Source organism: Salvia miltiorrhiza, chromosome 5, assembly GCF_028751815.1.
Source record: "Salvia miltiorrhiza cultivar Shanhuang (shh) chromosome 5, IMPLAD_Smil_shh, whole genome shotgun sequence".
NCBI lineage: Eukaryota > Viridiplantae > Streptophyta > Magnoliopsida > Lamiales > Lamiaceae > Salvia > Salvia miltiorrhiza.
The window spans coordinates 30236224-30257715 of record NC_080391.1 but is presented as its reverse complement, the minus strand read 5'-3'; the positions used below and the strand labels follow the sequence as shown (position 1 = coordinate 30257715).

Sequence of the window (21492 nt, the reverse complement as noted above, 5' to 3'; positions counted from 1 at the left end):
TTGATAATTGACCTGATTTTTTTAGTTTTGATTTTTGTATTTTTCATTTAAATTTAATTACATAAATTTAAATAACATAATTTACTTCAAATTTAAATTGCATTAATTTGAAAATCCTAAAAATTACATTAAAAAATTACATAAATCTTAAAAATTTAAAAACATATCCTAAAATAACTATTCCGGCCCTAGAGGCTCAAAACGTGCCCAAACGTGCTTGATCAAATTATGTTGGAGCTGAGCATGTATCTGCCTATCTCGGAGAATTGCATCTTTTTTCACGTATTCCTTGAAGCAAACCGGGGTTGCTCGAGCACTCTCCGTCGAGTCACTACTAGACACCCCGTGTCCTGCGTCATCATCTTTCCAATGGGTAGCTCTTTCACCTTCGTTCTCCACAATCATGTTGTGGAGAATGATGCAACACATCATGATGTCCTTGAGATGCTCGACGTACCAACCCCGCGCCGGACTTCGAATGATTCTCCATCGAGCTTGAAGCACTCCAAATGTCGCAGCCCGACATCTAGCTAGTGATAGCGTAGACCGAGTATCGTACGACTAAATAAAAGAAAGAAGTAAAAAAGAGAAACTGGACTAAACATTAGCGGAAGCTAACAATAAAACATGTTAAAACGAGCAACAAGATAATGTCAATAACGATATAATATGATAGGCATCATAAGCGCAAAAGCGTCATAATTCTCACAAACATTTACAAAGTGGACATAGCTAAATATTCACAAAGCTTCAAATTATTTAGAGTATCGCAGCAAAACGTGAACAGACTATATGTATGAAGACATATAGTTGGGAGTAAATTTCTTGACTGACTCTATAATAAGCTTCCAAATCATAAAGCTACCGTAGGAAATGGAAATACGGTACACGGTAAATATCGAAAATAAAATCCTCGCTAGCACCAGCCCTTTCCTCCATCCTCACTTATCCTGCACATTTAGAAATACATGCAGAACTGAGTATAGAGTACTCAGTGAACATGAGCTGAAAATAAATGAAAGCATGCTCTTAGATCTATATGTTGAACTTGCCCATTTAATGTGCAAACACAGGAGATATTTAGTTTTTAAAGAACCTGTGCATGCACAATCAATATAAACGTCAAAATTAATCAATAGTAATATGAGTCTGCAGACAAATAGTATGTATGTACCTTAATACGACAAAACAATAATAAACATCGGGTAAAGAGAAGTAGGCCTTTTTCTCAACACCATGACCGGCCAACTAAAAGACAGCTCACGGTCATCATCCGTGTACACATTAACCCATACTGATATGTAGGGCCGATATCGTATCATCATCATCACAATTATCATTTGCCGAGGTAACATACAACATCATAAAAGCATGGCAAGTCAACAACATTAATCAAATCTTTAACTTGAATCATACTTATAAGTATCATACCATTTTAGAAAGTATGGCAAGTCAACAACATTACTTCCCTCGATACTTGACGTAGCTAACTCTCGTCTTGTGCTCGTTTCTTCAGATAACATAGTCGAAATAGGTGGTCCATGAGATAATATAAAATAAGTCAGAAGACTTCCTCGCTAACAATATTACTCTTATCTTAATGTTATCCTAACGCTTCTCATCACTTCACTCCAACTATAACATTCTCATAACAACTAGACTTCTTAAGTAAACACCAATCCTATTAACAACTTATCACTCATATAGAACTAGACTACATCAGCACACAAACACATAGATAATTAAACACATAGATAAGTACACACAATGCATCATCAATCCTAAATTAGCTCATAGAATAATTAATCAAGTTCAATAGCACCTTAGCAAACACATTTAAAAACTTTTTGTAAAAACGACAAAAATTATTTTTTTAGTTGGGGAAAAATTCCCAAAAATTCAATGTAAAAAGCTAAGGACATATAATAGCACATTCTTAATCAATTTACTAAAAAGAAATTCCAATTTATTTCATTTTTAACAAACTAACCTTAAAGTTTCTTCATCGAAAAATTCTCAAAAATTCAAATTAAGCTCACATAATACACAATAACATAAATACGTGATCATATAATACAAGAAAAATCAAACATCGACTTCCCATTATACTCATCACATTCGGCCAACATATAGGTTTTTAGGGGATGCTTCATTTCGTCCCATATCGCATATATAAGCTCAATTCATCATCAATAAGCCACATATAGACATGCTCAACTCATAATTCATCTTATATACAAGATCTCAAGTATGCACGCAAACTAAACTCGAAAAATTTTCACAACTCATTATTAATAAACAATTTAATCATGCTTTCCCCTTCCTAGTAATCTAACTAACACATAAACATCATCAATTCAAGTATTTATCTCATTAATCAAAAGTTCCCAATTATTAGTAAACTAAACTTAACCAATTTTAGGCTTTCTCAACAATTAACCAAATTGATCCCTAATTATCATTTCTATCATGCTTAATAACAATTAACCATAGCCAATTTAATCAATTAAGACATAGATCATAAAGTCCCAATTTTTAACAAACTAAGCTTTTTGAAAATTAGTAAACATGCATAATTCAGAAATCAAACCATAGATCTATCAAATTGAATCACTTAATTGCATAAATAAACAATCAATTAGTAAATTAAACCATAGAATCAATTTTGCCCAAATTACATCAAACTAACTCATATCAAAAATCACTAATCAATCTCAATCATCAATTCAATCCATCAAATATCATATTAGCAACCTCAATAACATATATTCATCTTCAATTCATCAATCAAGCCTCAAATCCAAAACTTCCCAAATTTACACAAACTAAACTATTTCAAATCTCATATCTCTTTTTAAATCCATTATCTACACATGGAAATAGACTCAATAGGATCCCAATAACATTTAAATAACCTCAATTTAAGAAAAGAAAATGAATTTTTTTTGAAGGGGTACAACCCTAAATTTCAAAAATTACAAGAATTAAATAGGAGATGTTTTCTTGCTTGATCTATCCATATTCACACAAATATAACTCAAATAAATCTAGATCTAGGTAAATTCAATACTTACTCAAGGATTTCAAAAAAAAGCAAAATCTTCCTTGAGCTTCAAATCTTGAAACTTCTTAAAAACTTGTCTTGATTCTAGGGAAATGGATGTTTAGAGCTTGATTTAGGATAGATCTAGGTATGGGAATGATTCTTGGAGCTTGGTAATGACATCAATGGTGGTAGAGAGAGAAAAGAAAGTGAGAAGGTGAGAGGGAGAGAGAGAGATCGAAAATGAGAGAGAGAAGTTTTGTTAAAAGCTTAAACTTGTTCAATAAGCTACTAATCTAGCTTCTCCAACACTTCACACTTGCAACTTGCCCATTTGCACAAATATCTTAAGTAAATAGTAAAGAATTAATGTAAATGGTAAAATTGTGTAGTAAAAGGTGTAGTAAAAGTGATTAAGTTAAGAAAAGTGGTTCATTAATAAAATCATAATCAATCATCAAGTAATTGTGTGACTAAAACAAATAATCATAATTAGAACACACATAATTCTCATCACATCTATCTCATAAAAATAACTCCGAAAAAATTCCCTTAGGAAAATTATATATAAAAGTAAGATCACAATTTACCAATTAAAAATCATCTTTATGTTACTACGTCCAATAAAAATTATAAACCATTCAATCTCAAATATATATATATATATATATATATATATATATATATATATATTATTAAAATAAGATTTTATTAAAAAGAAAAGAAAAAACCTAAACCCTTGAAAGCACAGCGAAGCAGACTAAGGGTCGAGCCTCGTTAAAACCTCAGAGAGAGGAAAAAGAGTACTCGTCTAAGAAGAAAAGAGTGTAGAAAGCGGAGATGGGAGAATCTCAGAAGCTCCGGCCGAACCATTGCCTCTAGATAAACCCGGCTTTCCGACACAAGAAAAAATCGAGGAGGAAAAGTAACGCAAGAAAAGGAAAACAAAAACCGAAAAGCAAAAACAACGTAGAACATAGAGATAACCTCGGCCGGTGAGACGCCGTCGCCGAGGTTCTTTTTTAGCCAACGAACAGCCAAGGGAGGGATGCCAATCAGCCGGTGAGACGCCGTCGCTGCAAGGACATCCTCCCCAAAACGAAAATCGTTTCCGACAGCATCACTAACCATGCTGCCGCGAAGACTGCCGAGAAAGCTCGACGCTCGAGCAGTCCAAAAGTGGAAACGAGGAAACCAGAAAAGATGCTCAGCAAGGAGCAGAGCACAGCACATCAACGACCAAAGCATGCCGACTCCAGAAACTCGAAACCGATAAGAGAGCACACTTATCTTCGAGCTGCCGAAAGGACCCGACCGTTTGAACCCCAGCATTGAGCACACCCAAAAACTGTAAAAGGGTTGAAACGACGCCCCAAACAAACTTCCCAACAACCACACCTACGAGCCTCTATCCCAAGCAGAAACGAGCAACACCACAAGCTGCCTTGCCAAACACCAAGACCCCTTAACTTCTGATAGTGCGTACATGACTATGCGTAGACATGTCTCTAGCAACCGCATGAATAATCTCATTAATGGCTGACGGCCACCACCCTTCCGCCCGATCAATGTTAGCCATGATATCTGCAGGCTGATTTCTTTCTCTAAAGATATGAGTAGCCATCAAATGGAATTTCTGAAGAAGATGAAGAGCAATTTTCCAAGAAGCATAAAAACGCCAAGGAACATCCGAGGATCTAGTCTCCAAAAGCCGAACCACATACATGGAATCCGACTCAATCCACAAGTAGTGCCAATTTCTATCATGAGCCAGATTAATAGCAGTGATAACTGCTAAAAGCTCAGCTTCAAACGAAAAACCAATTCCCCCTTTAATGTGAAAGCAGCCACGAACAACCGCATGATGATCTCTGAAAACCCCTCCTGCAGCAATGATCCCTGGTGTGCCCAAAGCAGAGCCGTCAGTATTGACCTTCATCCAGGGAGAAGTAGGAGGCCACCAGTGAACTTCCACCATGCGAGGCGGAGGGTATATATATATAGGGGAGAGTTCAATGGAGACCACTTCCTTAAATAAAGAATAAAGACCAAATTAACACCTTTGATTTTATACCATCAGACGGCTACATACATTTAAGGTTATTGAATTAAAAAAAATTTACACCAAAATCATAAATACAAATATTATTTACAAAAGGTTAAATCTGTAACTTTAATATGAAAACAATCGTGCCCTAAATTCTCTCCATTTACATTCTCAATTATTCTTCCATATCTCTCTCTTCTCTTCCCCCTCCCCCGTGGCCTCCCTCCTCTCTTGTGCACTGGATTTGCACCAGCAAATCGCCACCCTATTACCTTCCGCCAGCCTGTTACCAATCGCCTCCATCTCCTCCTCCTGCTGCTCCGCCGCCATCCCCTCCACTCCCCCTTCCCTTGCTTCCCTTCCCAATCTCCGCCGGCGTCGCAGGCGGAGGGATTCTCGAGGCTGTGCTGCCCCGGCGTTGTCAGGGTAAAGCCGATGAAGACGGCGATGGTGAACGCTCGTGGTGGCGACCGCCGCGCCGTGCCGCCGTCGGATCTGCAGATCTGCATATCGTCAAGGAAGTGTTCGTAGAAAATATCAATGAACATACTGATGTTCGTCAATATGCTCGTAGAAACACCAATGAACATATTGATGTTCGTTGATATGTTCGTAGAAAAACCAATGAACATACTGATATTCGTAAATATGTTCGTAGAAAAACCAATGAACATACTGATGTTCGTCAAAATGTTCGTAGGAAAACAATGAACATACTAATGTTCACCTATTATGTTAATTGACAGATTAGGTCCCAGAATGGGAAAAGAGGAGTTTTCGGGATTTGTTCAACGGGATCCCAGATTTCAGTAGATTTGAGTGGACATATTTGCCCTTTTCGGATTAAATAAATGTAACCAATATTTAATTACATATAAAATCAAATCGGAAAATTATATGAACCTTTGATTGGAGTGAGATGAATGGCCTTGATTTGGTCTTTATTCTTTATATATATATATATATATATATATGTATATATATATATACATATATCAAGTAGGTCACAAAAAGACAATTAAATATGCTCACTCAAACATGACATCTCAATCAGTCAAAATCTTATCATCGAATTAATCGTCTTAAAAATCTGTCATTTCTCTCTAATGATTCTCACTCACATACATCGTCTTTATTTCTTATTTGGTTATCACCGTGAATCTTAATAAAATAAACTATCACGGAAATAAATCTATTTTCTAGACCGAAATGAGAAACTATAATTCTATTCTCAACTCAATCAGCATCTCTATCTAAACTCATTCTATCAATACGATTTACTCAATAATTCTATCGTTGGACCTCTAAAATACGCATACCTTAATATCTCAATACTCTTAATGACGTCTTAATAATATAAGTAAACTACGGGGTGTTACACCAAAGGCACGTTCGACATCCTTCCGTGCCGATTCTTACATCTTCTTGAACCTCGCCTCTTTGGATTGGTCGCCATCGACGGACTCTTGTTGAAACAGCACCACTCTGGATATATGTCGTCACGCAAATAGTAGCTCATTTGGTAGTAGCGCCGATTGGCCTCAAAGATCACCGGTGCCGCCGTTTCATCCAACACGTCGGAGAATAGAGGCGACTGGTTCAGAACGTTGATGTCGTTGTTCGAACCGACGACACCGAAGAAGGCATGCCAAATCCACAAATCGTGGGATGCAACAGCCTCCAAGATCAAGGTAGGCTCCCCTTGATCACCGCGTGTATATGCGTCGTGCCACGCCTTTGGGCAATTCTTCCACGCCCAATGCATACAATCAAGACTGCCGAGCATCCTGGAAAATCTGTGTCGCGCCTCGTGCATCTGAAGAAGGCGTTGGATGTCCGCCGCCGTAGGACGTCGAAGATACTTGGCTCCGTAAGCCCGAATGACAGCCTTGCAGAATTTCTTGAGGCATAGATGCTCCATCGTGTCGGCGACCTTCAAATACTAGTCGAAAGTATCCGCACTGACGCCAGTGGCTAATTAGCGGATAGCCGCAGTGCATTTCTGCAAAGGCGTGAGAGAGTCCCGACCTCGTGCATCATGGCTCATCTGGAAGTAAGTATCTTCACCTTGAACAGCCTCGACGATGCGCAAGAACAACTCCTTCTGCATCCGTAAACGACGTCGGAAAAATATAGACCCGTACATCGGATTGTCATTGAAGTAATCTTGCATAAGACGTAAATGGGTAGCCTTACGATCATGGTAGTCGTATTGTCAGTGATGAACAACACGTTCCAGCGCCGGTTGGTAGTACATTTGAGCAAGCAGTTGTTTCTGCTCATGGATCTCATCTATCATCGCCTCCGCTACACCGTCGGACGAAGACGATGAAGTATCATCGAACCATTCCATTTTTTTTGTGTGTGTGAATGAAGGAGAAATAGAGGAAGATTGAAAGAGAAAAGTATTTATGTGTGTGAATGAAGAAATGAGTGAGAGGTATTTATAGAAAGGAAAAAAAAAAAGAAGAAGGTTGAAAAATCGACTATGTGCCGTTGGGGAGAAAAAAAAAGAAAAAAAAAAGGGAAGCAACGACTATGAAAGCTGTTTGATTCGAATTTTAATTTTAATTTTTTTTAATAGGCGCGTGCACCATACGCGCCTTAATTAAAGGAGATCAGGTATGCCCCGAAGTATCGTGTCCCTCTCAAGTCGCCGTTCGCTGCAGTGGGTGACCCAATGTTGTGGGTGACTCGAGTCACTCCCATAGAGTCACCCATTGTGGATGCTCTAACAATAATAGTGACTCGATCTCCTGATTTATTGGTTAGAAGGAAAAGTCTTATAAACTCAATTACACTTTGTTGTCAGAATTGTTAAAAATATTGTCATGTATGTATTAATTAATAATTTCATATACATGTGTTGGTCTAACCGTAAATTAATTAATGTATGAGAAAATAAGTTTTAAGTTTGAATTCATTGTAGTTCAGTCTTTAATCTAATTGCTATTCTATAAAGAAAATATTTTTAAAAAATAATATTTTCATACACGTTAGAGAATAATTAGGATTTGTATCTCGTGCAATGCACGAGAAATATTTTTATATTTCGATATTTATATAAAATTGATACCAATTTAATAATTATATTTATAAATATAATAAAATAATTAATTTTATCTAAATATATTTAAGTTGAACATTGAAAAAAAATCACAATAATAAAAAATGATATTATGAGATAGCAAAAAAGGTTAAAAATGGAATAAATAATAAAAAAGAATTAAAAATATATTTATTCAAAAAAGAAGAGAGATGAGAGATTTTTTACAAATATTTTAATCTTTAAATAAATATAATTTTGATATTTTAAATTAAATATTTTCATAAAATATAGTATCAAATTAAATCTCTTATTTGTGATATTTAATTTGATATGCATATGAAATATTTTATGATTAGTTGAATTTCACAATTTTAAAATTAAAATAAAAGTAAACAAAATAAAAAGATAAAGATAAAGAAAAAAAATGTAGTTTAAAAATAATTTTTTTTAATTTTATTATAACTATAAAATTATTATTCAATTTTGAAATCAATTTAAAATTGATATCAAATGTTACTTAGTCTTTTTTTTTTTTTTTTTTTTTCGAGGCAATGGAAAATCTTGATTTTCTTAAATTCTATTGGATTGAAAATTTTGGTAAACTCGAGGAAAGAAATGGAATAGTGAAGGCTGTGATAGCAGAAATCCGTTTCCGAGTAGCAAATGGAAGAATGATGCATCTCCTCCGGCGACCCATCTCCCGAATTCTCCATCTTTGTGTTTCCTTCCATGAATTCGCGCCCTCTAAAAGCCGCCCAATCCCCTCTCCCGACCTCCTCCGCCACAAAGACTGGCTGAGCCCGCCGGAAGTAATCAGGATCTTCCAAACCCTGAAAGACCCCAATTCGGCCCTCCCTCTCCTCGCCCAGCTCTCCACCCGCAAGGACTACAACCCCAATGAATCCCTCTACGCCACCATCATCCACAAGCTCGCCCTCGCCAACAACTTCGATTCCATCGAGGCGCTGATGCAGCAAATCAAGGCCGACCGCAAATGCCGCCTCTCCGACGCCTTCTTCCGCAACCTCATCAAGATCTACGGCCACTCCGCCGGGCGGATCAACGCTGCTGTCGAGACCCTCTTCGCCATGCCGGACTACAAGTGCTGGCCCAGCGTCGCCACTTTCAACACCGTGCTCAATCTGCTGGTCACCACGAAGCAGTTCGAGGTGGTGCACGAGGTGTACGTGGGGGCCGCCAAGCTGGGCGTGGAGATCGACGCCTGCTGCCTCAACATAATTATAAAAGGCCTGTGCGAGAGCGGCCAGATTGAGGCCGCACTCAAGGTGCTCGACGAATTTCCCCAACAGAGATGCAGCCCCACCGCGCGGACCTTCTCCACCATAATGCACGCGCTGTGCGGGCGGGGGCGCGTGGAGGACTCGTTCGGGCTGCTGGAGAGGATGGAGGCGGAGGGGGTGGAGGCGGACGCGGTGGTGTTCAACGTGTTGATCTCCGGGTTGAGGAAGCGAGGGAGGGCGGCAGAAGGGGTGGAGCTCTTGCAGAAGATGATGCGCAGAGGGTGTGATCCGAATCCGGGGACGTATCAGGAGGTGTTGTATTGCTTGCTGGATTCCAACAAGTATAGTGAGGCCAAGAAGATGATGGAGAAGATGATGGGAAAGGGTATAAATCCGAGCTTCCAATCGTACAAGCTGGTGATACAAGGGTTTTGTGGGGACAAGGGTGTTGAAGATGTGGAGTGGGCGTTGAGGCACATGCTAGCCCATGGATTTCTGCCCAAGATGGGAATGTGGAACACAATGCTGCACTGCCTTCTCTCCCACAATCATTCTAATTCTCTTTTCTCTCAAATTATCCAAAACTAGGCTTCACTTTTTAAAGGTTTTCTGTATTTTATGATATGTTGATCACTTCATTTAGATAAAATAGGCAAATTGAGAAATCTGAACTCAGTCAATATGCAACTTTGCTAGATGCCAGTTGATATGTACTCACAATTATATTATATCAAGCATGATAAGAGTTGCAATACAGAATAAAATACAAGAATTTACACAACTCTCATACTTGACAAATTTAAACAGCTTCAAGATAAAGTTCCTCATGCAAAGTGTGAGGTACGTGCTGTGCATTTTCAAGCATGTCATCGTTGTGAGGAAGAAATAGGTCAGCTGTTGGAACTGCAATGTTGAAGAATTGTCACCGGAGACTGAAAACCGTCCTTCAACTTCAACGAGATCTTCCAACATATATATCTCAAAATGATCTTTGCCATGTCCTTGGTCAAAATTTTCCCTGCAGCTGTTTCTCATCACCTCTTGGAATCGTCTATTAGATGCCCTGATTGAAATTATCTTGTATTTGAGACGAGTCATCCGTCTCCTTTTATCAACACCAACATCTTCCTCATCAAATGGAGATTTTGTAAGTAATCAATGCTTTCAGCTCATGAATTCACTATTCAAGTATGGAAAACAAATAATGACAAACTTCAGTAGTTGTCTCTTCAAATCCATATACACGCAAGCTGTATATTTTTTCAATGTACAACACAATATACATGATACATCTAAAAAGACAGTTATATTCTAAAGCTGCATACATCCATTGAGACACCCGCTGAGTTAATTTGTATTCTTACAAATACCATCTTCACTTGATGCAATTTTGAGTTCCTAGCAAAAAGGTTTTCGGGAGTAATTTCTGTAAATGGGGACTTAAACTACAAGAGTAGTTTTGATTGAACATATTTATTATCAAGGGATTAAAATCCACAACACACACTAACTAATCACATGTCAGTAGGAATTACATGTTGTATGTAATTAACCCTGTTTATTATCAATGGATTAAAATCAATAACACAAAACCAGTTCCACAGCCTAACTAGTCACATGCTTAAAAATTAAAATGGATTATTCTCAACGAGCAAGCCATGTTTCTGAATATCCTTCACCAAAGACTGACTTATCCAAAATGAAGAAACAAGTTCAAAATTCAGATATTTAAGGAACAGGCCTTTTACCCAAGACATCTTCAGACTAAGCTTCATAATCCCACAGATAAGAATAGCATAATGCAGATGGCATACCTCAATATATATGAACTAGTTCCTTATGCTAAATCATACAAGTCATGTCGATCCAGCATCGAACATACAAAGTGGCGAGGAATGGGATGAAACCGTCTGTACAGTGTGCTGCTCAACAAAGCTCGACCCCATGCTTCATAAATCTCGACCTAAAAGTTAATTTCTCAATGTAGTTGACAATCAAGGTCAGTAAAATCTAAGTGTTTCATATCATGAATAATTGACCCCAGAATAGTTTTGATCTCTTCAAAGTTTACATGAGATTTATCTCCTGAGAGAAACAATCTGACCTTGTCCTTCACTGTAATCCAACTGCAACCTGGACTCTTTTTTATGCCTCTTAATCTTTTGGACACTCTCATTTCTTCTTCATCTCTCCTCTTCCCTGTAATACCATAGATATCTGACATCACCACATACGGAGTAGCATTATTTGGTTCAAGTTGGAAGATTTTTTGAGCTGCGAGTTTTGCAAGATCAAGATGCATGTGAGTCCGGCTTGCACCAAGAAGGGCACCCCATACTCCAGCATGAGGCTCAACTGGCATTGTCTCGATCAAATTTAGGGCTTCATCGAGAAGGCCAGCCCTACCAAGCAAATCAACCATGCAAGCGTAATGATCAAGACCCGGTTCAAGTTCAAAGAAAGTCCTCATGGATTTGAAGTAATGTCGTCCCTCTTCTACAAACCCCGCATGGGTGCAAGCAGAGAGAACACCCAGAAAGGTAACTTCGGTAGGATTAAGTCCTCCATCAACCAATTGACTAAATAAATCAAGTGCTTCTTCTCCATATCCATTATGGGCAAATCCTGTAATCATAGAATTGAATGAGACAGTGTTGGGTTTGGTGATGGATTTGAATATCTTGTAGGCATCTTCTACAGATCCACATTTTGAATACATTGACACAAGGGAATTTTGGATGGATAAATCATGCTCCATAACCATTTTGATCACAAAATTATGTATCTGAAGACCAAGGCTTAAAGATGCCAAACTTGCAGAAGCACTAAGCAAGCTACTTAATGTAAGAGGGTTAGGCCTGATTCCATTCAAGATCATCTGATTGAAGCGACGAATAGCTTCTTCATATTCTTCATTATACACAAATGCCGAAATAAGAGCTGTCCAAGCAACATCATCCGGTCTAGGCATTTTACTGAATAAGTCAGCACATTTTCCAGTCATACCTCGGTTGGAGAATCCAGTAATCAAGGTGGTCCATGAAACTGAATCTTTGGAATCCATTTTCTTGAAAAGTTCATTCGCCTCTTCAAGCATTCCAGCTTGAACATATCCGTAAAGAAGGGAATTCCAAGAAACTACATCTTTCTCGCTCGTCATGTCAAACAAAATTCTTGCTTCATTGACGAAGCCAAACCTTGAGTACATTGCGATGATTGAATTGGCCAGAAACACATCATACTCAAATCCCAAACGTGACAAAAGGCCATGGACTTGGCAACCTTCCCTAAATCTACCAATTCTGCCACAGGACTCGAAAATCACAGTGAGAATGGTGGGTTCAATTCCTACCTCGCCTTCCCTTCTCATTCGCAAGAACAATCGAAAACCATCCTCAAAACGACCCACTTTCATGTATCCATCAACCATGGAACACCAAGTAAACTCATTTTTGGTCTCTTCCATCAAATCAAAAAACTCCCTAGCCTCATCAACTCTCCCTCTCTTACAAAAACCATCCACCATTGAGCTCCAAGAAACAACATTTTTCTCCACCATCCCATCAAAAATCCTAACAGCCTCATCCAATCTGCCAATCTTCAGATACCCATTCATCAGCAGGTTCGAGCAAAACGGATCCCTCCATCCCAACGGCTGTGCTACTATACAACTTCTCAGCATAATCAAATTTACCCGAATTAACCAAACCCATAACCATCACCGAGTAGGACACAGCATTTCGCACCGGCATCCTCAGGAACAGTCTAAACGCCTCTTCCACACCGTCCACCCTATTCATATTTTTCACGTAAGCCGTGATCATCGCATTCCACGTCGTTACAGTCCGTTGAGGCATTTCTTCGAACAGTTTTCGGGCACTTATGATTTTACTGCTGTTTGCGTAAGCAGAAAGCATGGCGGTGTAGGTAACAACACTTTTCTCCGGCATGCCGTGGAACAACGACTCGGCCCCCGCAATGTTTCCGATTCGGCCATATCTTGTAATCTGAGAGTTGCAGTTTGCAACAAAATTGTTAGTTTTGGCGAGGGTGGTTTGGGCAGGCGGAGATGAATGTGCTCGTTGTCGTTGAACTGAGAATCCATGATGGCGGAGAGAATTAAACAGATTAAGATAACTAGAAGTTGGCTTCTTCACCGCCAACATGAAAAACTCTGTCGATAAATAAAACAGAGGGCATGAAGGTAGAAAACAAAAGAGCGCAGGAATCTTTTATTGGAAATAAGAAGAATCTATGTATGTTTCTTGGACAAGAAAATTTTGAACATATAGGTGGCACATTCTTTTCGATATAAAAAATGGCTTAATTGCATATAAGTATACTTAGAATTTTATTCCTAAAAGAAAAAAAGAAAAAAAAAGAAGTATACTTAAATTTTAATTTTTAATTAATAAGTATTATTTCTTTTATCAATTTATACATGAGCTTTTCATATTTTGAAATTTAGCGTCAATACAAAATATTGTGTTTCATTTAATATATATAGAAAAAAAGTTATTTTTTTAAAATCACGCTCTTTGAACCCTATTAGTCGCAACATAATATGAAAGGAAAGAAAATAATGTTAATTTTATGTCATAAAAAACACAATATTTATGATTGTTGAAATTTTAATTAGATCAAATTCCAAAAGTTCATGTATTAAATGAAAAAAATAAATAGTCTTGACTAAAAACGAAAATTTCAGTACACTTTATGTATTTATAAACAATTAATCCTATAAAAATAAAAATTTATTTAATATTTTGCTACAAATAGATCATTGAAAAAATAATTGATGTATATTCATAAAATTATAAACACAAAATGTCAGCCATCGAAAGTGTTTCCATCATTTTTTTGGTAAATTATCAATTTATATAGGCGCAGCGCAATCACATGAAATTATTAGTACAAAATATAATAATCCAGAAACAAAGGTGTAACATAAAGCCTATATTGCAAATATGAGTCATGATAAGAGTTGCAAATACAAAACTTCACACAACTCTTCTACACAAATACATTTTATGGTACAAACAAGCTTCAAGAGAAGGTGCAAAGTTGTTGTGTACAACTGATGAAACACCCAAAACCACCCCCTTAAATTCTATATTTGGGTTTTTATCAAAAACCCATTGTACAGTAGAATAAATACAACAGTCCTGTGTCTGCACTTTCAAGCGTGTCGCGGTGAGGAAGACATAGGTCGTATGTTTCTTGCACTCAGACACCTGGACGGTGTGTTACAAAACCTTGTCGCCTGCCGGAACTGCAATATCACCGGTCTCGGAAGAATTGCCACCGGAGTGGTTTTCTGTCTGAATGTCATCCTTCAACTTCAACAACTGATCATCTGAAACCAGTGCTGGAGGGGACACGGCTGAACTTGGAACGACAAAACCAGAATCTATGGATGATGAAAGAGACTCGTCATCCGTGGAATCCGACTCTGCTGGCAATTCACCCTTTGGCTTATTTCTTATTTTCCGAGAGAATGAGAGCTTCAACTCTCGAGCAGATCTTCCAGCATGTTTCAGAATGCTCTTAGCCATATCCTTGCCGTTCCTTTGGCTAGGGCTCTCCGGAAAAACTTCTTCTTTCTCATCACCTTTCGGAGTCTTGGAAGACGGAGGCTGCAGCTCTTTCTCATCACCTTTCGGAGTCTTGGAGGATGAGGATACGACAGAGTCGTCTATTATCAACTTGACACCCCCATTATTGCGGTTAGATGCCCTGATATTGAAATTATCTTGAGGGGATGGTTCGGATTCTCTAGGTGAGCTGACCTTGTCAGCTTCTCTCGGGGTCCTTCTGAACACTGAACCGATCTTTCTTAAACCCCTCTTAACCGGATTAGCTGAACGCGACTTGCTAGAATCCGAACTCTCATCAGTGCTGCTGCTGTCATTCTGACCAGAAGTCCGTCCACCTACTGAATCACCACCACCCTCACCTCGAACTTGTCCGCTAATTTGACGACTATCCAAATGTTTGCTATTCTTCCCCTTCCTAGGCTCCCACACTTGTGTAACCTCTCCGCCTGGATGGTGAATCCAAATCCCAGTCTCTGACTGCCCTTCCACATCAATTGGGTCGAACTTATCTGCGACTTTTGGGGATTTATCTGATATTGTAGATGAGAATGATCCTCTGTGAGAAGATTCATCTGTGAAGGACGCTCTCCTTTTGTCGCCACTGATATCTTCTTTCCTTTTGTCACCACCGACATATTCTTCATCAAGTGAAGACTCTGTAGCCTGCTGTAGTATTCAATGCTTTCAGCAGCTCGAAATGTTATAACATCGACTATTGCAGTAAAAAAAATAATGACAAACTGGCAGTTTATTATCAATGGATTAAAATCAATAACACATGTCAGTTCCAGAAATACTGACTAATCACATGTAAGGATTATATTAATCAGCTACCATATCATACGATGGGCTCAGGCTCGATAGATCAAACAAGATTCCAATATTTTGAATTCCTGGTCTACTTATTCCGCAGCAGAACTGAATAGATTATGCAAGCACATTTCAAGTGGGTCGACTTAGACACTCACAGTTGAATTGCAACTCCTTTTCCAATTTATGTGTGTCCACAAAATAGCCCCATTTTCACTTTCAGACATATGCCCTTAGCACGACGCTTCCTGTTATATTCTGTTTTCTTTACATTACAAAGGACAAAGTATGATAATTATTGAGTTAATCAAGCAAAAGTTAGTAAATAGAATCTTAGTTTTTGGGTATATTGTATAGACTACTAAAACTACTAATGATAAAGGTTTTTACTTTTTTTTTTTTTAACTCAAATATAACACATGAAAAAACTATCAGCAAATATTTCGGTCTGAAGAAAAATCCAACATTCATTGAGATCCAGAATGTAAGTCCCTATTATAGCTTCCTCTTCATGATTGGTCAGCTCCAGCAACAAATTTGCTTCTTTTTTTGAACTAGGAGATCTTAAACCATCACACAATCACAATCTCACCCATGATTCTCACAAAGCTGTGTGAATTGAGCTCTCTGCCTATTTAAAAATTAAGAAACAAAAAGCTCCTCAACCCTCTCCTCAAATATTCTCGTCCATCAGAAACCAGAAAAAGCCCGGCGCAGTAAAGCCATATGCAGACTCACTGAAGTAATTGCAGAGTGATTTTTTTGAATTTTGGGTATTGAACTATATTAACATCATCTACATAAGGCCGAAGATGGAAAATATAACATCAAGCAACATCGTTTCTATCTCTACTTTTCTAGTATATAGGTGTCACGTCCACACTTTACGTATCCCAATGTAGTTGTCAATGACTTTTACTATCATCCCAGCTGACAAATAAATTATTTCACCTCACTTGAAGAAATAAAAATCTCCACTCAAATTAAAGAAAGATGATGTCAGATCTCAAAAAAGGAAGAAGCCATGCTAATTTACGTTAGAGGAATACCTTTCCAGTTAAATTGGACACAGATATAGCAAGATGCAATCTTCCTGTCTTTATATTCTTGAGAGGTAACCACAAGTCATACCTCTGGCCATCCCGATGTTCATTGATGTTTACACAACAATCTCTGCAACAATTGCAAGACTGTGTTATACAAAACTGAAAGCAATAAGGCGGTACATAAAGCCAGCCATGCCACACTCTTATCTGTATCATCATGCATGTAACATGAAGGCCAATCAGATACTGAAATATTTAGTGGGGAAATAGCCAGGACATAAGGAGATGGTGCACATGACATATTAAACAATCGTAACTTTTCAACAAACTAAGCTTCACTGCCTTTTTCGGGAAAATAAACAACTGTAAATGCAAAGGATGAATAAAATATGCAATACAACACATATACAAAGATAAATTGATAAAGAAAGTAACAGCATAATCAAGAAAACTAAATCTACTCCAAAAACAATATATCTAAAAGCTGTAGCATACACATAACCAAGTAATAAAGTCAGGAAGAGAACACACCCCATCATGTCATCAAACATATGGTCCTTATCACAGACTTCAATAACAAGCATGTTATCTGATTCCCATGTGAAGATAGGAATCTTGAATTCCTCGTGCCATTTTGGCGACAAGGTTTTCTTCCGAGTCCTAGTCCGAAATTTAAAAGGCCCCAACTGTCCTTTAACATATGGATCCGCCAATCCTGAAAATCAACTCGAGTTTGAACCAGAACATCTAGTGAAAATACTAGAAGAAATACTCAGACTAACCATTTAAGTCCGATGGGTTCATTTCAGTGGCTTCAAGAATTTCCACAGTAGCAAGCGCTATAGCTTCCTTTGCATCAACGGAGAACCAATTTTCTAACATGCAAAAGACAAGGTTCATAAAATTATTGAACTCGTAAAATACAAGATATGTTATATAATACTATCACAATATCACTGCAATCAATCCAGAAAATGTACCATCACACACTTTTTATTAGTAGAGGCAGGTTATGGAAAAACTTCTCCATGCATAATATTATACACCACCTCTTGCTTTCCTGACGTATAGTTACATGATATCCATGTTTGACAACAAAGGATTCTCGTGATGAAACATTTAAAGAAAATTCACTATATTCTAGAGTCTAGACCCACAAATCAACATGGGCCTAACATGTTCTACTTCTTCAAGCTTTAAAATTGGAAAATCAAATTTACTGAGAAAAAGAGGAAAACTCTGACTGTGCATTTGATAACTTAGAATGTCAACTCTAACTTGAATCATACATCCATGGTTAATTCAATTTTATGGCTTATTACCATAATTTAATAAATGATTGAATTTATGCATTTGGTGAAGTAGACTGGTAGCGCGTTCTTGTGCATTAGAAACTATCGAAAGTTCTTTTTTTGTGCCTAGATAATTAACATTCAAGGCTAATATAACAGTGTGAGGTTGTTTTGCAATCTCAATGTGCATTATTATCATGCAATGCAGTAACCACCAAATGAAACAAATTAATCAAACCTATGAAGAATGGTTTTTAGAATAAAAAGGATCGGGTCTGCTAATTGGTAACTGCTATACATCATTTAAAAACTTTATTTTACCTGTATATGATAATTGGAAAAAGAAAGAGATGGAACTTTCAGAATGACAGAGACTCAACAAAAGTGAATCCCCAGCTCCCCCACCAACCTCAAAAATTAAAAGAGAGGGAAAAAGTTTCAACAAGTCCCTTATTACGATGTTGACGCTTTAATAATTAAGCCAAGAAAGATTTTGAGAGCAAAACAAGGAGATAAACCAGTCAGTCAAGCTCATATTAGGTCTATAATAATAGCAGGCAAGTAATTGAAACCTAACTACCCAAAAGAATGAGTTCAATGGCTATATCAGGAAATGAGTACCTGGTTGAGGTGACACAAATTTTTCAACGTCAACCACCAGCATATTAGGCTGCAGAAATCATAGAGATTAGTTAGCAAATCAGTTCATTTTTGGCATCCAAACTCACTAGCGTTTACAGAGGGAAAAAAAAAAACAAACAAATAATATACTATTCAAGCGTGTCTATGGCTTAAAAGAGAAAGAAGTGAAAATTCGGCTGTACGAAGCATAAAAGCACATTATCTCACCTCCACTAGAGTTTGTTCAAAGACGAGGGCCAGAAGATTATCCTAGTACAGGAAACAGTATTAGTATATTAAGCTAAGCTTGAGAAGAACAGTCTCTCTCCATGCAAGCGTGCATGAGTGTGTGTGTGAGAGAGAGAGAGAGAAAGAGTTATGAACTGATAACTTAGTTATGCACTTACTATCCAGCCAGCTATCCCAGGAAGTTCTGTAACATCAAGACCATGAGTGAATATAGGCTTCACAGTCATCTGAAAATATGGTGGTGCAGAAAAGCACACACGCAAGCGACTAATAAAAGGCCATCCACGCAGGAACTTAACCCCAACCAATACCTGCAAACATGTTAGATAACTGCTTTAGTTCAAGAAAAGATAGGATGATCACAACGTCAAATGACTTCATCTTACCTTTCCTTCAACATGCATTCCCAACATATGCAGTTTAGTATACATCCCAAAACCCAATCTCTTCCTCAGTTTCACACCAAGTATAGCGCTCATATCATCTGCAGTACGGAAATTCATACCCAGTTCTAGAACCTGCAGAAGATTAACACAAATACCACCTTGTCAGGAACATAAGAATAAATACAGTAAAACCCAACCTATTTGTTTCTCATCTGTAGTCTCACTTACCAAGTGGTCATCACCATTGGAGTGACGAAGAACTCTCATTTCAGTAAACATTGGCGGGGATCTTCCCAAGTAAAGATGCTGAAGCTCAACATCTTTCTGTATGTAGGCAAACAGAACTATCATTAATAGAAGTAAAAAATCAACTAGACAGCAATTCCCACGCCATCCAGAACACACGGTACCCCCAGCTCCAAATCAGAAAACATACAAGAAATAAAACTATGCAACAAAATGGGGGTTGTTTTAAGTCATACCACCGTCCAAGGCTTGTACTTTTTCAAGAACCATGGGAAAATAGGGAGCAGAATTTTCTGAGAAACAATCTCTTCCATGCAGATGGGCCATATTTTCTCAATAGCATGATTCAACCATCTAAGAGACTCGGAATCTGTAAGCACCTACGCAATCACAGGAAATAAAGTTAATACAATACATATATGTGTGTGTATATATATATATGTAGACATATGCATATGATGGATTTCTAATTACATAATTCAACTCATGAAGACAGAAAACAATAGATAGCATGACCGAATATTATTTGCCTTCACCCAAGAAAAAACACCAAGGGAAAAGGAACTAAAAAAAAGGACAAAAAAGTATCTTCCTGGTCCCGCATTACAGAGAAAACAGTACCCTTGGTTCATGAAAAAGTTTGAGAATTTCCAACGGTATAACAACTGATTCCTTTTTCTTCAGGAGAGAGAACCTCCTTCAAGACAAACATCAAGCATATCTCTTTCTCTGTATTCTATAAAGGGGTCAACCTCATCGACCAAGACTACAAAAAGCTTGTTTTTTAATAAAAATTGAAAGGCCAGAAAAACCCAAAAGGAGAAAAGGAAAAAGAAAGATGTTATCATTCAATCGGAACTGGAAATTACCCGTCTCTGATCGGACTCTCTTTTCTCCTCAAACTGCAGTTTCTTTCTCAATTTCAGCACATATAATTCATGAACCTTCAAAAATCAACCAAAAATTTATCACCGCCCATCCTATTTTCGAAGTGGCACGAAGATCGCACAAAACTGAAAATAAACAAGAGAGAGGGGAGAGACGAAAAATCTTACCAGATAGAGATATATTAGAGAGAGAAAATACGCAACTGGATGGCACCAGTTGAAAGAATTCAGAAACCAGAGCACAATCAGCACAATGCACACATGATGCAATAGCGTCGAGTCGAGAACACTACCCATAATCTCTCACACAGACGCACAAAATTCCTCTCAATTATTATTCACAAAGCCAAATACAAAATCCTCACACACTAATCCCATCAGCGTTCATGTGGGGCCCAGCGTTGACTCCGGTTCACGATCAATCCACGCAAAGAGTCAACTGCAGATGCGGCGTATTGAAGGACGGCGAACTCTACTTTCTTCCCCGGCGCGGGGCCCGACGACGCCGAATGAACAAGTAACGCGGCGGCGCTAAAAACTTGAAATACAATCTGGAAATGTTTGAGTGAGATGGATTGATTGTGGCAAAGATTACTGCGGTTGCGGTTGCAGTGCAGGGGAGGTTGGATTTCTCGGTTTCCGTTATGCTCCCATATATAAATGACGGTGAACCAGTCTTTGTATTTCAAAATTAAATTAAATTATGTTAATAATATAAATGGAGATATAATGGTATAGTCCGAGGGGCTTGCACTCGTTAACGTGTCGGTGCCACGTAAGGGAGCGATGGCCGACAACGCCACCCTTCAGATAAATAAATCCATTTTCCTAAAAAAAAAAGATAAATAAATCCATACTCATAATTAATGCATTTGCATCCATAACTGAAATGAAGACTTTAATAACAATTTGTTGTATTATTCTATTGAAAAACTATATTTATAAGTATTACAAAAACATAAAAATAATGCCTTGTTT

General features: G+C 37.8%; 3 protein-coding genes across 4 annotated transcripts; 1 reads left to right on the top strand and 2 right to left on the bottom strand.

Annotated features, from left to right (window-relative positions):
* Positions 1–8704: 8704 nt before the first annotated feature.
* Positions 8705–10161, top strand: LOC131026419 (pentatricopeptide repeat-containing protein At3g14580, mitochondrial). The gene has a single exon (XM_057956287.1). The coding sequence runs from the start codon at positions 8811–8813 to the stop codon at positions 9966–9968; it is 1158 nt and encodes a 385-aa protein (XP_057812270.1). The 5' UTR covers positions 8705–8810; the 3' UTR covers positions 9969–10161.
* An 849-nt stretch (positions 10162–11010) lies between these two features.
* Positions 11011–13666, bottom strand: LOC131026418 (pentatricopeptide repeat-containing protein At1g53600, mitochondrial-like). The gene is given in 2 exon segments (XM_057956286.1): positions 11011–13035; positions 13037–13666. Coding segments are annotated over 2 exon segments (2187 nt in total). The 5' UTR covers positions 13547–13666; the 3' UTR covers positions 11011–11358.
* Positions 13667–14304: 638 nt separating this feature from the next.
* On the bottom strand, positions 14305–21321 carry LOC131026417 (C2 domain-containing protein At1g53590-like). Of its 2 annotated transcripts, none has more exons than XM_057956284.1 (12): positions 20683–21321; positions 20497–20571; positions 19864–20007; positions 19610–19705; positions 19382–19513; positions 19154–19306; positions 18975–19016; positions 18747–18795; positions 17616–17708; positions 17365–17548; positions 16837–16960; positions 14305–15643 (listed from the first exon to the last, which is right to left on the bottom strand). In XM_057956284.1, the coding sequence occupies exons 1-12, from the start codon at positions 20809–20811 to the stop codon at positions 14627–14629; spliced, it is 2238 nt and encodes a 745-aa protein (XP_057812267.1). In that variant the 5' UTR covers positions 20812–21321; the 3' UTR covers positions 14305–14626. The 2 variants fall into 2 exon arrangements, with proteins under 2 accessions (XP_057812267.1, XP_057812268.1); XM_057956285.1 differs by having other exon boundaries at positions 14305–15640; positions 20683–21212.
* Positions 21322–21492: the final 171 nt, after the last annotated feature.

Coding starts and splice junctions, on each gene's coding strand:
- LOC131026419 (XM_057956287.1), top strand. CDS start 8,811: ATGATGCATCTCCTCCGGCGACCCATCTCCCGAATTCTCCATCTTTGT.
- LOC131026417 (XM_057956284.1), bottom strand. CDS start 20,811: ATGGGTAGTGTTCTCGACTCGACGCTATTGCATCATGTGTGCATTGTG. Junction 20,008..20,496: donor GAGAGTCCGATCAGAGACGG/GTAATTTCCAGT, acceptor GTGATTGCGTAG/GTGCTTACAGATTCCGAGTC. Junction 15,644..16,836: donor TGTCCAATTTAACTGGAAAG/GTATTCCTCTAA, acceptor TGAATACTACAG/CAGGCTACAGAGTCTTCACT.